Raw genomic sequence first — 17,319 nt, 5'->3', positions numbered from 1 at the left:
TTTCTTATCGGGGGAAGTCCACGCTTCCTCACACACCTCATATCAATTTCTCAGATGCAGGAAAACTACTGGTAGTTTTCTGTCACCAACATAATAACCTTTTTTGTGGTATCTGGGGTATTATCAGAAATGTGTAATACATTTTTCATTGCCTCAATCATGTAACGGGTGGCCCTATTGGAAGGTACACTAGTCTCATCGTCGTCGACACTGGAGTCGGTATCCGTGTCAACATCTGTGTCAGCCATCTGAGGTAGCGGGCGTTTTAGAGCCCCTGATGACATGTGAGACGCTTGGACAGGCACAAGCTGAGCAGCCGGCTGTCCTATGTCGTCAAACCTTTTATGTAAGGAGTTGACACTGTCACGTAATTCCTTCCATAAGTCCATCCACACCGGTGTCGACCCCGCAGGGGGGTGACATCCCATTCACAGGCATTTGCTCCGCCTCCACATCATTATCCTCATCATACATGTCGACACAGCAGTACCGACACACAGCACACACACAGGGAATGCTCTGACAGAGGACAGGACCCCACAAAGCCCTTTGGGGAGACAGAGGGAGAGTATGCCAGCACACACCAGAGCGCTATATATCACAGGGATATCACCTATAGAGAGTGTTTTCCCTTATAGCTGCATAATATATATATATACTGCGCCTAATTTGTGCCCCCCCTCTCTCTTTAACCCTTTTCTGTAGTGCAGGACTGCAGGGGAGAGCCAGGGAGCGATCCCTCCAGCAGAGCTGTGAGGGAAAATGTCGCCAGTGTGCTGAGGGAGATGGCTCCGCCCCTTTTTCGGCGGGCTTTCTCCCGCTATTTTATCGTTTCTGGCAGGGGTTAATATACACCTATATAGCCTCTGGGGCTATATATGGTGTTAGTTTTGCCAGCCAAGGTGTTATTATTGCTGCTCAGGGCGCCCCCCCCCCAGCGCCCTGCACCCATCAGTGACCGCAGTGTGTGGTGTGCATGAGGAGCAATGGCGCACAGCTGCAGTGCTGTGCGCTACCTTGGAGAAGACAGAAGTCTTCAGCCGCCGATTTTCCGGACCACCTTCTTGTTTCTGGCTCTGTAAGGGGGACGGCGGCGCGGCTCCGGGAACGGACGACGAGGTCGGGTCCTGTGTTCGATCCCTCTGGAGCTAATGGTGTCCAGTAGCCTAAGAAGCCCAAGCTACCACCACTTAGGTAGGTTCGCTTCTTCTCCCCTTAGTCCCTCGTTGCAGTGAGCCTGTTGCCAGCAGGTCTCACTGAAAATAAAAAACCTAAACTATACTTTCTTTCTAGGAGCTCAGGAGAGCCCCTAGTGTGCATCCAGCTCAGCCGGGCACAGAAATCTAACTGAGGCTTGGAGGGGGGTCATAGGAGGAGGAGCCAGTGCACACCAGATAGTCCTAAAGCTTTCTTTAGATGTGCCCAGTCTCCTGCGGAGCCGTCTATTCCCCATGGTCCTTATGGAGTCCCCAGCATCCACTAGGACGTCAGAGAAATAAGGTTTCTTGTGGCCATTTACAGTATATGGAACGTCTTGTAAAACACAATACACAAACAAATCCTGCAAAATATCAGTGTCTTTTCTTCAACGCATAGATCTTACTAACCTTGGGGCTCATTTACATTTGGATGTAAGTCATTTTCATGACACACCTCTCCGATGTAGCAGTGCACGCTCGCGCTTTTAGTTGTTACTTTCACAATCTCCCTGAAATGCTTTTTCAAAAGTAGGCAAGTATGATATATATATATATATATATATATATATAGCTGCAGGATAATATTCCAGTGTCATTCTGCTCTATTTAATGTTAACATCTGATTGCAATTTGACACCTACCACATTTATGAAGCTGGGCAAACACTCTCTTTGTATTCACCCCCTCACCCCCCCTGCAGTGCCTTCCTGCCTGGAAGCACATGATCCTTCTGCATGCACCGCAGTGCACTTCTGCCTCAAACCTCAATGCCCCCTGGGAGTACATGCCCCTTTTGCATACAATGCGTGCATCAGAGGCATGCCTGGGCTGGGAGCATATGCCCCGTTTGTATGCAGAAGTGCCTGTCTGGGTTGAGAGCACATTCCCCTTTTGCATGCACTGCCTTCCTGTCTTGGAGCACAAGACGCTTTCACATGCAGATTAGGGATGTCCATCAGTGTGTTCACCATCGAACAAGCCATCGATGATGGTGGTGGTACAATCCATCAATGGTAGATAACTATTCAGTATAATGCCATTGATGGTTGGTGCTTTCACAGCTAAACACTGCGATTAAGAGTTAGGGGCTGCTGGCTGACAGCCTAGCAGCTCTGTGCAGTAGAAGCCTTCATTAAACAGCACAAAAATCCAAAACATCTGGCCCACGGCTACCATCGGAAAGGGTTTCCACCATCGATGGTAAAAGTATTCATCACGGCCATATACCATTGATGGTTTAGAATCATTGGTGGCCGATGCCACCCCTAATGCCGATGCAGTGACTGCCTTAGTGCCTGGGCTAGGAACACACGCCCCGTTTGCATGCAGTGACTGCCTGGGATGGGAACATGTCCCTTTGGTAAGCAGTGTATTCCTGTCTGAGCTGCGATCACATGCTGCTTTTGTATGCAGAGCTCCGCTGTTACTGCTGCTGTAAAGCTGGGTACACAACACTGGCAGATATATCTGCAGTTCAATCAATCTGCAGCTATATATCTGCCGATGGTGCTTGCTCATACCCACAGAAAGATGCACCAATATATCTTAAAGATATATCTGCCGATGGTGCTTGCTCATACCCACAGAAAGATGCACCAATATATCTTAAAGATATATCTGCCGATGGTGCTTGCTCATACCCACAGAAAGATGCACCAATATATCTTAAAGATATATCTGCCGATGGTGCTTGCTCATACCCACAGAAAGATGCACCAATATATCTTAAAGATATATCTGCCGATGGTGCTTGCTCATACCCACAGAAAGATGCACCAATATATCTTAAAGATATATCTGCCGATGGTGCTTGCTCATACCCACAGAAAGATGCACCAATATATCTTAAAGATATATCTGCCGATGGTGCTTGCTCATACCCACAGAAAGATGCACCAATATATCTTAAAGATATATCTGCCGATGGTGCTTGCTCATACCCACAGAAAGATGCACCAATATATCTTAAAGATATATCTGCCGATGGTGCTTGCTCATACCCACAGAAAGATGCACCAATATATCTTAAAGATATATCTGCCGATGGTGCTTGCTCATACCCACAGAAAGATGCACCAATATATCTTAAAGATATATCTGCCGATGGTGCTTGCTCATACCCACAGAAAGATGCACCAATATATCTTAAAGATATATCTGCCGATGGTGCTTGCTCATACCCACAGAAAGATGCACCAATATATCTTAAAGATATATCTGCCGATGGTGCTTGCTCATACCCACAGAAAGATGCACCAATATATCTTAAAGATATATCTGCCGATGGTGCTTGCTCATACCCACAGAAAGATGCACCAATATATCTTAAAGATATATCTGCCGATGGTGCTTGCTCATACCCACAGAAAGATGCACCAATATATCTTAAAGATATATCTGCCGATGGTGCTTGCTCATACCCACAGAAAGATGCACCAATATATCTTAAAGATATATCTGCCGATGGTGCTTGCTCATACCCACAGAAAGATGCACCAATATATCTTAAAGATATATCTGCCGATGGTGCTTGCTCATACCCACAGAAAGATGCACCAATATATCTTAAAGATATATCTGCTGTTCGATCGATCTGCAGCTATATATACAGATGGGGGTTGTTCATACGGGATCCGGTCTGAAGATCGACAGTATCTAGGTCGACAATGTTTAGGTCGACCACTATAGGTCGTCAGTCACTAGGTCGACATGGATGGAAGGTCGACAGGGTTTCTAGGTCGACATGTGCTAGGTCGACAGGTCTAACGGTCGACATGAGTTTTTCACATTTTTTTTCTTTTTTTGAATTTTTTCATACTTAACGATCCACGTGGACTACGATTGGAACGGTAATCTGTGCCGAGCGAAGCGGTAGCGGAGCGAAGGCACCATGCGAGGGGACGTGGTGCACTAATTTGGGATCCCGGTCACTCTACGAAGAAAACGACACAATTTTTTTTTAAATCCTCATGTCGACCTTTAGACCTGTCGACCTAGCACATGTCGACCTAGAAACCCTGTCGACCTTCCATCCATGTCGACTTAGTGACTGTCGACCTATAGTGGTCGACCTAAACATTGTCGACCTAGATACTGTCGATTTGATGAACCACACCCGTTCATACACACAGAAATATGCATCAATATATCTGCAGATATACTGCCTATCTGCTGTGCTGTACAGTAGATGCAATATATCTGTGAAATGTAGCCCATACACTTGTGAGATATCGGGTACAATCCTTCAATTTCGACCGCATCTATGAGAGAAATCGAAGGATTGTATGCACATTTTAGGTACCTTTGCGACGTGATGCGCGGGCACGCCGGTCGAATCTCGCGTCTCAAGATAGTATGTGCTGCACGTAATATTTATCGCATCGCGATTGCATGTGTTTTTAAAAACACATGCAATATATCGCACTGCGATGCGCGATGGGCACCTGTCGGGAGCGGCCAGACGACGCTCCCACTTGGTGGTGACGTGCCCATCACGATTACCATGCGATCTATCGCATGATCGCATGGTAATCCCTTTGGCAGTACAGGTGTGATTTCATTGCACCTGAACTGCCGGTGCGATGCACCGCGATGTCACGTCGCGGGGCATCGCACAAGTGTATGGGCACCAAAAGACGTAATTCACAGACATATTGCTTGTACGCACCTGCAGATCAGCAAAGATATACTGGCCAATCAATTGTTGGCCAATATATCTGCCAGTGTGTACCCAGCATAATACCCCATGCGCACTACACTAAGCAGCGTCAGACATTCTGCAACAAACTTGCCCCTTGTATCATTTTGCAGCACGCCTGACAAAAGCAAATCAGTCTGTATTGAAAAATGTTCTGTATCTTCATTTGCCAGTTCAGTCATATAAGGGAATATATGGATTCAAGGAGACTGTAGTCGCGTTAGGTGGTGGTGTTACCAGCAAGGGTTAATAATTCTTATACCATAATACAAAATAATACTTCCATCTCTATTCTCATGATAGCTAGCTATTGTGCCCTATTGCAAATAGCAAAAAGGGTGATAAAAGCAGGGTCAGTAATGCATGCCTGTTATTGGATGAATTAGGGACATAATATACATGGTGTACATGGAAAAGCAAGAAATACATTGGATGGCAGCAGATAAGGACATATAGCTGCTGTATAGGGGACCTGCCTGGTATAATACATGCTGGAAGGGGGAGGGGAGGAATGAGCTGATGATAGTGTACAACTGGAAGATGTCTGGACATAATATTAGACAACTGGGACTTAAATATGTAAATAAAATCAGATTCAATAAAGATAACAAATGATCAAATATTTAATTGCACCAACAACAAAAAATGTATCTGGCATTACAGCACAACAGAGGGAAATTATTGGGAAAGGTAATACTTGGAATAATAATACTTGGAATAATATCATTATCTGGGGTGGTTGGGCAGAATGAGAACAGTAACAGAGGGGTCAGACGAAACCACAGTGAGAGTGGACTAGAGGAGGGAAAACATGAAACTGGTGGTGTTGGAAAACATTAACAGGTCAGGAGGGGTGGTCTACAGTTCGTGCTGCTATTATTCAGTATGGTATTAGTCAGTGGGGTATTATTCAGTTGATGGTGGCGTTTGGCTGTCAGAGCGTAAGGGGTAGGTGCTTAGGTACCTGAGGGGCAAGAAGGGGAAGGAAATGACTGGAGAAAGAGGTGAGGCGATATGCTTGGGGGAAAGGGGGGAGGGCAGGGTAGTTTGCGCAGCAGGCTGGGTGGGCGAGGAAAGGGTTAGAGGAGGGGAGGTCACATTGGGTGATGCAGGCAGCTGTGCACTCTCACAGAGAAAGAAAAAGACCGACCGACGTCTAGGCAGCGGAGTGATGACGGGGTGAGGCGGCCGTGCCGGATCTTTATTCCTGTGCAGGATGCCTGTGTGTGTCTGGCTCTCATTGTGATTGAACTGCACGGGGGGAACCGCTGGATTCCCCATTTTCTCCTATTTGTTCCATCCATCTCATGCCCTGTGCTTTCTTCCAAGGGATACATTATCTGTGCATAATTTCTCCCTGCACACAAAGGCACAGCTCCAGGTACATATATACATGCTACCATACACACTGTACGTGCTGTACTCATTCCAAGTCCTACAACTCTCACATCCCTTTATTCCTCACATAAAACCTTACCACTGACTTCCTTTGTACGTATTATCCTGTACTCTTGAAATATTTATTTCATTTATTTTCAAAACTGTTTTATATTGTAATTGTAGATTTATGTTCGTTTGTATATATATATATATATATATATATATATATATATATATATATATATATATACCAAATATTTTTGAACAGCTTTGCCTTATTCCATCCTTTTTTCACCTAGAACCATAGAACCATCTGTGTTAGTTATCAACATTTAATAAAGGGATTATACCATTATTATAAATGTAAAATATGAGTAGTATTGTCATATATTCACTGGCATCATCTTAATTATTGGATTTGATAATTTAAAATTTTAATTAAGTGTTAATGGTATAATTTTTACTGTTTTTTTATTTTTTTTTAAAGGGTCAAAGGAACAAGAGATGCCATCCGTGATGGAGAAATCTACAGGCTCCTCAGCGATCATCTCTCGTAATAGAACCAAATCTGACGGATTGGGCAGCAATTCTGAGGAGGACAGCAGTGAAGATGAAGTTCCGAGGGGTAAGGGTTTAGGTAGATCCGAAAAAGATATCCAGGCAGATGGTTACCAATATTTGTGGCAGTAAAACATTTAAATGTTGTATTACATGGCTCTAGCATAAAAGGTTAATATTGGTGCTCTCTGGAATGAAAGATTGAGTTCTCTCTTGTTGCTGTCTGGCAGGAAATGGACTGAGGTCTGCTGCTCTCTAGCAGAGGGCAGTCAGCACTTTAGCTTAACAGGGTTTTTTCTGTCTGACTGATTACTCGCTAGTGAGGCAAGGGTTAAGTGTGACTCATTGGCATTACCAAGATTAAGGGCAGTGTGTGGCTTGGTGGCACTGGATTGAGGGCAGTGTGGCTTGGTGGCAAGGGATTGAGGGCAGCATGTGGCTCAGTGGCAAGGAAAGGGAGGGCAGCGTGTGGCTCAGTGGCAGGGTATAGTTTGAGATCAGCATGTGGCTCTGTAGCAGGGGACATTTTGAGGGCAGCATATAGATCAGTAGCACGGACATGTGGGCAGTGTGTTGCTCAGTGGCAGAGGACATGTTGAGGGCAATGTGTTGCTCAGTGGCAGGGCTTGGGTGGATGTATGAGTGCGGCTCGGTGGCAGGACCCAAGTTGAAGGAAGCGCATGGCTCGGTGACAGGAACCAGTTTGAGGGAAGTATGTGGCTTGGTGGCAGGGCCAAGAGGGATGTGTGTGGCTCTGTGGCATGGCCCAGGTTGAGGGAAGTGTGTGGCTCGGTGGCAGGGCCAAGAGGGAAGTGTGTGGCTCGGTGGCAGGGCCCAGGTTGAGGGAAGTATGTGGCTCTGTGGCATGGTCTAGGTTGAGGGAAGTGTGTGGCTTTGTGGCATGGTGCAGGTTGAGGGAAGTGTGTGGCTCTGTGGCATGGTGCAGGTTGAGGGAAGTGTGTGGCTCGGTGGCATGGTTTAGGTTGAGGGAAGTGTGTGGCTCGGTGGCATGGTTTAGGTTGAGGGAAGTGTGTGGCTCGGTAGCATGGTGCAGGTTGAGGGAAGTGTGTGGCTCGGTAGCATGGTTCAGGTTGAGGGAAGTGTGTGGCTCGGTGGCATGGTTCAGGTTGAGGGAAGTGTGTGGCTCGGTGGCATGGTTCAGGTTGAGGGAAGTGTGTGGCTCGGTGGCATGGTTCAGGTTGAGGGAAGTGTGTGGCTCGGTGGCATGGTTCAGGTTGAGGGAAGTGTGTGGCTCGGTGGCATGGTTCAGGTTGAGGGAAGTGTGTGGCTCGGTGGCATGGTTCAGGTTGAGGGAAGTGTGTGGCTCGGTGGCATGGTTCAGGTTGAGGGAAGTGTGTGGCTCGGTGGCATGGTTCAGGTTGAGGGAAGTGTGTGGCTCGGGGTCATGGCCCAGAATGAGGGAAGTGTGTGGCTCGGTGGCATGGCCCAAGTTGAGGGAAGTGTGTGGCTTGGTGGCAGGGCCATGAGGGAAGTGTGTGGCTCACTGGCATGACGAGGGTTTGAGGGCAGTTTTTGGCTCATTGCTGTTAGGGCATGTGGTTGTCTGGCAGGGCATGGGCTAAGTTCATTGATATTCTCTGAGTATCCGTTACTTTGTTTGGAGATTAGTGGTCAGGGCTTAGGTTGATGCTCTAGATTTCCAGTAGTACAATTACGAGAAACAATGCTGCTACATGACTCAATGGTGAGGTTTAGGCAATCCCTTTTTATTTTTTTTTATTTTTAAGAGCCATGCTAGACAGCTGGTCATTGAGCCATATTTTTATTGCTGTCTGGCTGTTCCCTCTCAGTAGTTAATAGTTAATTAACCTCTTATTGTTGCTTTCTTTCTCTGGCTAGCATGCAGCTGCCTTTCTCAGATTGACCATTGTGGTTTTCTTTTTTTTTTTATCTGTCACTTTATTTATTTGTGTATTACCAGTTATTTATATAGCGCACACATATTCCGCAGCGCTTTACAGAGAGAATAATTCTCCATTCACATCAGTCCCTGCCCTAGTGGAGCTTACAATATATGTTCCCTACCACATGTACACGCACACACATTTATGCTAGGGTTAATTTTGTTGGGTGCCAATTGACCTACCAGTATATTTTTGGTTTTATAGTTTTGGTTATCACATCTCTTTCTCTAAATGTGAATACTTCCCTTTATTTTACTTTAATATTACTACTTTGTCCTCTGCTTGTTTTTTGTCCATCTGTTTTTTCGGGTGTAGTATGGCTGACCGGCGGTCAGCTTACCGACGCCGGGATCCCGGCGGGGAGGGGCGAGTGCAGCAAGCCCCTTGCGGGCTCGCTGCGCTCGCCACGCTGTGGGCTCGGTTGTTGGTCGGCATGCCGACCATCGGGATAGTGAGGGGTTGGGATGCTGGAGGAGGTCATGTGACTGTCTTCCGACCGCCGGTCACATGAATACCACCTGTTTTTTCTTTTATGGATCTGTTTTCCTTTTTTTGCCGTTTCTTAACTTCCTGGTTTCAATGGCACCTGAATTAATAGCTATTGGGTATTTCTACCCCTGTCTTCCTTGCACTGACAAAATACCATTCCACATACACATTTGCTGTATGCAGTTGCATGTGGGAAAAATCTGCTTTTGTAGGAACTTTCTGCCACTTATAAATATTCTTGGTCCTGGATTTTATAATTCATTTGATTGCTTGATTGATTCATTCATTCGGGATGCGATCAGGATACCGGCGGTTGAAATCCTACGGTCAGTCAGGATGCCGCTGTCTGCATTCTATCAGGATCCCAACGGTATGTACTGGGGTTAGGATTAGATACTGGGGGGTGGGTTGGGTTTAAGCTGCGGGATTGGGGGGGGGGTTTAGGGCTTGTGTTAAAATACTTAGTGATACATCGGTATTTTGAACGATTTCAACTGCCGGGATATCGGTACCATCCCATTCCTACGTTTATGTTCCTCCGTATTCCTTCTGTACGCCTTATGGTCATCTCTTACCAACTGTCTTTCTCAGTTTCTCTGCTGGTTTTAGCTTTGGTATTTCCCTTTATATGCTCTTTTGATTACTGCATGGCCATTCATTTTTTCATGCATGCTCTACCCACATTGTGGGATTTTTTTTTTATTTTTTTTTACTCCCTTGCTGGTTGGTCGCCCTTTCCTGTTTTATTTACCATTATGGTAACCAATACACATAGTGAAATAATAAAGACATAAGTTTCAGAGTCACAACAAGCAGAAGTCTTTACATTAGATAAACCTTTGCTTGACAGATAAACAGTCGAGTTATAGGGGGATATTCAGTTATAGTCGGAAGTTCCGACAGGGCGGAAAGACGGCACTTTCTGCCGATAATCAAAACATTCTGACACTTCAATATTTAATTGAAGTGCTGTTTTTCCGCCCTGTCGGAAATTTCGTCAAGTCGAAAACACATGGATGAGCAGATATTCTGCTTATCCATGTGTTTTCGACCATTCATTTTCGCCCATAAGAGAGGGCGGAAAAATGAATGGTCGGAATGTGAGGGGAAACGGGCGGAAATGGCCTGCTCTTGAATACTGAAGTGTCGGACATAATTGAATATACCAGAAATAGGTTATGATAAAGTACCGTGCGCCAATACTGGCTGCCCTTGAGTTCAAGATGGATGGAAAAGTGTCACCCAACACTTCAGTTATCAAGACAACGAAGAAATACCAATTGAGTCCAGGGGCGCTCAGAAAAAACAAATAAAATAAATACTCAGTGTATTATGTATAAACAAATAAAAGCCAAATATAACAGCAGTCTTTTAGTGCGTCTTGTACCTAAAATGCTGGTCTACTGTTTTTAGGAGTAGACATTCACGCTTTTTGTGGGAGCTGGGTTTCCACCAGTGTCAGATCCTAAAACCTTTGACTCCTCCTCCCTTAGAAGTGGTCAACAAACAAACCGTAGACAAAACAGCAAGTTTAAGATGATATATTCGGGCGTCCCCAAAACCAGCTGTACAGCTCCACGGGTGATGTCTCAATCGTCTTCCCCACAACAAGTGAATCCTCCTGTGGGGAAGACGATTGAGACATCACCCATGGAGCTGTACAGCTGGTTTTGGGGATGCCCGAATATATCATCTTAAACTTGCTGTTTTGTCTACTGTTTGTTTGTAGACCACTTCTAAGGGAGGAGGAGTCAAAGGTTTTAGGATCTGACACTGGTGGAAACCCAGCTCCCACAAAAAGCGTGAATGTCTACTCCTAAAAACAGTAGACCAGCATTTTAGGTACAAGACGCACTAAAAGACTGCTGTTATATTTGGTTTTTATTTGTTTATACATAATACACTATGAGTATTTATTTTATTTGTTTTTTCTGAGTGCTCCTGGACATAATTGAATATACCGCATAATGGCTTCCTACTTTTCATTTCATAAAGGACCTTTTTTTCTGAAATCATTCCATAGTATGGCACTCAGTAGTGTGGCATGCTTTACACAGCTAGGTGTGACAGCGTTCTTGGTCAGGGCCATGGTGCAATATGTTACATAAAGGTGGGTACATGGTCATTGTGGCAAAGAACTGAAATTTACAACTAGTGCAAATTTCTTTTCAGGGGATAGGTTTGTTTAGTTGTTGGACATTTTTTGGCCATTCATTTTAAACTATGTTTGTGCACCGTAATTATACATCTTTTTTTCTGCTGCAGGGTACACTGGGCTCCACAAGGATTGTACAATGGGGTGTAGAGTAGGATCTTGATCCGAGGCACCAACAGGCTCAAAGCTTTGACTGTTCCCAGAATGCACAGCGCCGCCTCCTATATCACCCCGCCTCCCAGCACAGAAGCTCAGTTTTGTAAGTTGGTGCTGCAGTAAGCAGGCACTGAACAGAGGGGCTGCTCCAAGCAGCCCTAAGAAAAGCTTTTTATGAGGTAAAAAGTGAAGACTTCAAGGGCAGCAGCAGTGGTAAATGTCTTGTGACATTCACTGCTGCAGCTCCAGCTCTCCCCAGCGGCGCTGTACACTCCCGAGCCCTGGTTGCCGGGTATCTACAGCGGAGGCTCCGGTTTTCTTCACGTTAGACACGCACGGCTGGGGCTCTCCAGGATCGCGTGGCCGCGCTTCGGGAGGTGGTAAGTGGGTCCCGCTTGCGGGACCCAGTCTTTATCGCGATCCGGTGTGGTCAGTGGGAGGCGGGCCGCGCACGCTGGTGGTGGACACTGTGGCAGTACAGGCGATCCCACTAGATCACCAGGGCATGGGCGCAGGTCAGGTTTTCTCTCTAAACCAATTCTTATGTCGCCCACAGTACCCGGTGGTTTTGCCAGCAGAAGGGATAAGGCTTAGACCTGAAGCCCCTCCCCCAGCCCCAGGGCGTCATTTCTAGCAAGTGTTCCCGCCCTGGAGCTGCATATCTGTCTTTTCCTCACTCCCTGTCAGTGTCTGCGGCGCCATTATCCCTCAGCTCACTGTTCCTGGGACTGCTTGGGCAAATCCTCCTATGTAAAGCCGCCTGGTTGTCAGCGCTGTGCCTTTACATGACACTTAAGTATTCTACCTGCCTTTTTAGACAGTGATAGTTAAGAAAGAGTGCATTTAGTCAGGGTTTTATAGTACAATTACCCTGTGATATACATCCAGTTCTTACTGTGTACTGTTATATCTATTGTTACATAGCTGTGTAAGCTAGTCCAGTGCAGTATTATTGTCAGTAATAACCTCTGCATTGTACAAACTGTGACTTTCTGTGTGTGCATTTGATAGCTGAGTGGTGTCCATTTTGTGTCTTTCACTCAACCTGCTATCCCTATATTCCATAACCTGAGGGGGCTTGGTGCGTCAGGTGTTATCTAATATAGGATTTTCACAAAGATATACTGTATTATGTATTTTTCTCTGTGATTTAGTCACCATATCTCTCCTTTATCTCTGCTAGTGCTGACTACACTGCGCAGGGGTTTGGGTTTAGAGGTATAGTGCTGCTGATAATTGTACTGTGTTAACCTCATACTGCAAGTTATATCATGTCTGCTTCTGAGGGTAACGGTTCTGGTGCTGAACACACTGCCGGTGTTGCTGACGCCACGTGGCCATATGAGGCGAATATAGCAGCTGTAGGCTCTGGTTCTGGGGGCTCCTTGCCCCCCAGTGGGACTGTGGCAACGGAGGCACATACTGACCCACCGTGGGCCGCTTTTTCCACGCTTCTGCATATGCTAGTTCATAAACTAACTCCCCCTATGGGACCCCTAATGCCGGTACAACCGCATGTGGTCCCTGCAGCTAACCCGCCGTGGGCGGACGATTTATCTGCTCAATTAAAGAAGTTGAACCAGTCCTTGACTACCAAAAAGTCTGACCAACGCTCGCCTAAGTCCAAGAGGTCCTGTAAGAGAGCGCTTATCTCCTCACAATCCACTGCTGTCACTGACACCTCGTTTGATGAAGACTGCACATATACTGACCCCTCAGGTTCTGACTCGGATACGGCTGATGGGGAGGGTAGTTCACATGTGGATGTTCCTGATCTTTTGGAGGCTATTAAGTTAATTCTGCAGATTACGGATGATCCCGAGCCATCCGTCCCTCCTAAGAAACCAGATAGGTTCAAGCATCAGAAGGTGGTTAAGCAAGTTTTACCTCACTCTGACCACCTAGTGGATATACGTCAGGAACCCTGGGAAAACCCGGGTACGAAGTTTGTGCCTCAAAAGAGGATGCTGGCACGCTATCCCCTCGCGCCATAGCTGTCTAAAAATTGTGGCCTCACATGTGGCTAGGATGGTGGTTTCCTCAGCTCTACCTGTCACTACCGTCACGTCTCTAAAAGAGCCTATGGATAAACGTGTGGAGGGTTGTCTGAAAGCGATTTTACACCCTCACGGGTGCTGCACAAAGGCCCAGTATTACAGCTACATGGGCTGCAGAGGCTATTGAAGCATGGGCCTTGGAGTTAGAAGCTGAAATCTCTTCTGACCATGCTAGACAATGCTTGGCATATATTGTCACAGCTTCTCGATATATTAAAGAGGTGGCTTCTGATGCCAGTATCCTAGCAGCCAAGGCCTCTACTACGTCAGTCCTGGCTCACCGGATATTGTGGTTGAGATACTGGTCTGTGGATCTGGACTCTAGAAAAACCCTGGAAGTACTCCCTTTCAAGGGGGATATTCTGTTTGGGGAGGACTTAAATAAGATTGTGGCTGACTTGGCTACTGCCAAAACTGCCTGTCTGCCTAATACCGCTCCTTCTGTGTCGAAGGCTAAAGGTACGTCCTTTCGCCCCTTTCGTCCTTCAGGTAAAGCAAAAGGTCAGGCAGGCGTACCATAAGCAGGCCCGCACTTCCAAAACTGGTAAGCCGAAGCCCAAAAGAGCCTGGGCTGCCCGTCAGCCAGCTGCCAAGACCGATAAGCCTGCCGCATGACGGGGCGGGCCTACCCCTGGGGGATCCCAGGGTGGGGGGCCGGCTTCTAGGGTATACCCAGGAATGGTTGAAGACCACTTCAGATGCCTGGGTACGGGGAAGTCGTCACTCGAGGTTACGCCATAGCCTTCAAATACCAACCCCCTCATCGATTTTGCCAGACAGACGCCCCTTTGGACCAGACAAAGGCAAAAACTCTACACTCTGTGGTACAGACCCTCCTGGATACAGGAGTCGTCGTACAGGTGCCTCTTGCTCAGAGGGGCTGGGGGTACTATTCTCCGCTGTTTCTAGTCCCGAAACCGAATGGGTCCTCCCGGCCCATTCTCAACCTCAAGGCATTGAACAGGTTTGTGAAGGTTTCCAAGTTCCGTATGGAAACCCTTCGCTCTATAGTTCTGGCCTTGGAACCTGGGGACTACATGGTCTCCCTGGACATACAGGATGCTTACCTGCATATTCCTATAGCAGTGTCACATCAACAATACCTGAGGTTTGCTATTGGCAACCTACATTACCAGTTTCAGGCGTTACCTTTTGGTTTAACAACGGCTCTGCAAGTCTTCACCAAAGTTATGGCGGTGATGACGGTGGTACTCCGCCGTCAAGGGGTCAGGATACTGCCGTATCTGGACGACTTGTTAATCCTGGCAAATTCTCCAGATCTTCTCCTGCGTCATCTGGATATGACGGTCTGGTTTCTACAAGCCCACGGGTGGCTCATCAACTGGAAGAAATCCTCCCTGGTCCCTGCTCAGAGCATGGTGCACCTGGGAGCGTTGTTGGATACTCCCAACCAGAGGTTGTTCTTGTCTCTGGAGAAAGTCCTGAAGATTCAGGACAGGATTCGTTGCTTCCTTTCTCGTCCGCAAGTGTCGATACATTCGGCAATGCAGGTGCTGGGCCTAATGGTATTAGCATTTGACATGGTGGAGTATGCTCAATTCCATTCTCGCCCCCTCCAGAGGCTGATTCTAGCCAAGTGGGACGGCCTGCCTCACCGGATCAGATCTCAAATGATCTTCTTGACTCCGGAGGCCCGTCTGTCGCTACACTGGTGGCTCCGGGACCAATAATTGTGCAGGGGTCGTCCCTTCTGGATATCCGACTGGGTCCTGTTGACGACAGATGCCAGTCTAAGAGGTTGGGGCGCGGTGCTGGAGCAACACTCCCTTCAGGGTCGGTGGACCAAGGAGGAATCTCTCCTCTCGATCAACATTCTGGAATTGCGGGCGGTCTTCAATGCGTTGAACCTGGCCCAGCATTTAATTCAAACCGTCCTGTTCAAGTACAGTCGGACAACGCCACCACAGTGGCTTACATAAATCATCAAGGCGGCACTCAAAGCAGTTTGGCAATGAAGGAAGTCTCACGGATTCTACGTTGGGCGGAACGCCATCTACCGGCCATATCGGCAATATTCATTCCGGGAGTCCTGAATTGGGAAGCGGACTTTCTCAGTCTTCAGGACGTGCATGCCGGCGAGTGGGGCCTCCATCCAGAAGTGTTTCAACTCCTCGTGGAAAAGTGGGGTCTTCCAGACGTGGATCTGATGGCGTCTCGACACAATCACAAGGTTCCGGTCTCTGGAGCAAGGACAAGGGATCCTCAAGCAGCATTCGTGGATGCGCTGGCGGTGCCGTGGAGGTTTCGGCTACCGTATGTGTTCCCTCCGGTGTCACTCCTGCCCAGGGTAATTCGGAAGTTCAAGCAAGAAAAAGGAAATCTGCTTCTCATAGCTCCAGCGTGGCCCAGACGGCACTGGTTCTCAGACCTGCAGGGCCTATCGTCGGAGCGTCCAATTCTACTTCCACAACGCCCAGACCTCCTCGTTCAGGGCCCCTGTGTATACCAGGACCTAGCCCGGCTGTCTTTTACGGCGTGGCTCTTGAAGATTCCGTCTTAAGGGCTAAGGGTTTTTCTGAAGAGGTCATTAAAACTATGTTGCGGGCCCGGAAACCGGCTTCTGCTCGGATTTATCAAAGGGTCTGGCATTCCTACTTTGTTTGGTGCGCATCTAACAATTATGACTACTTCCAAGTTTAGTACAGCCAAGCTTTTGGCTTTTCTGCAGCAAGGCCTAGAGTTGGGCCTGCGTCTGGCCTCTCTAAAGGTTCATATTTCTGCCTTGTTGGAGTGGTTTCAGAGAAAAATTGCGACTTTGCCTGATGTTCATACTTTCACTCAGGGTGTGTTGCGTATCCAACCTCCCTATGTCCCGCCTGTGGCTCCTTGGGACTTGTCGGTGGTTTTGGAGGCGTTGCAGGAGCCTCCGTTTGAACCCCTTGGTTCAGCTGACCTTAAGTGGATTTCCCTTAAGGTGGTGTTCTTGCTGGCTATTTCCTCTGCTAGAAGAGTTTCGGATCTGGGTGCCTTGTCTTGTAGTTCCCCATATCTGATTTTTCACCGTGATCGGGCGGTTCTTAGAACTCGTCTCGGATATTTACCTAAGGTGGTTTCTTCGTTTCACCTTAATCAGGAGATTGTGGTTCCGGCCTTTGTCTCTCCTGATTTGTCTCCCAAAGAGCGGTCTTTGGATGTGGTACGGGCTCTCCGTATCTATGTGAAGAGAACTGCTTCTATTCGAAAAATCTGAATCTCTCTTTTTGTTTGGATTTCACAAACGTGGCTGGCCTGCTCACAAGCAGACCCATGCCAGATGGATTAGAATGGTGATTGCACATGCTTATGTGAAGGCTGGTCTCTCTGCTCCTGTTCACATTAAGGCCCATTCTACTCGATCTGTTGGACTTTCTTGGGCGGCCCAACGTGGTGCGACCCTTGAACAATTGTACAAGGCGGCTACGTGGTCTTCCGGGAACACGTTCATAAGGCTCTATGCCTTCGATACTGCCGCTTCCCAGGATGCTTCCTTTGGACGCCGGGTTCTTGTGCCCGCTACAGTGCGTCCCCTCCCATAAGGAACTGCTTTAGGACATCCCCATTGTCCAATCCTTGTGGAGCCCAGTGTACCCCGCAGCAGAAAACGAGTTTTATGGTAAGAACTTACCTTTGTTAAAACTCTTTCTGCGAGGTACACTGGGCTCCACAAGGCGCCCACCCTGACGCACTTAGCTTCTTTGGGTTG

At 47.3% G+C, this 17,319-nt stretch overlaps 1 protein-coding gene across 4 annotated transcripts in view; it reads left to right on the top strand.

Moving 5' to 3' along the window:
- Window positions 1-2,525: 2,525 nt before the first annotated feature.
- Window positions 2,526-17,319, top strand: part of RCOR2 (REST corepressor 2) — a 112,732-nt gene continuing 97,938 nt past the window's right edge. The window contains exons 1-2 of one of the 4 annotated variants that reach the window (XM_063944919.1): window positions 2,526-2,559; window positions 6,764-6,901. In XM_063944919.1, coding sequence (XP_063800989.1) covers window positions 2,541-2,559; window positions 6,764-6,901 — 157 coding nt within the window. In that variant the 5' untranslated portion in view covers window positions 2,526-2,540. Of the gene's footprint in view, window positions 2,560-5,861; window positions 5,901-6,047; window positions 6,278-6,763; window positions 6,902-17,319 lie in introns of those variants that run through there. The other 3 variants (XM_063944920.1, XM_063944921.1, XM_063944922.1) reach the window with 3 other exon arrangements.

The sequence above is a fragment of the Pseudophryne corroboree genome, chromosome 11 (genome assembly GCF_028390025.1).
Source record: "Pseudophryne corroboree isolate aPseCor3 chromosome 11, aPseCor3.hap2, whole genome shotgun sequence".
Lineage (NCBI taxonomy): Eukaryota > Metazoa > Chordata > Amphibia > Anura > Myobatrachidae > Pseudophryne > Pseudophryne corroboree.
Note: the sequence above shows the minus strand (reverse complement) of the source record. Positions and strands in the feature narration are given on the sequence as shown.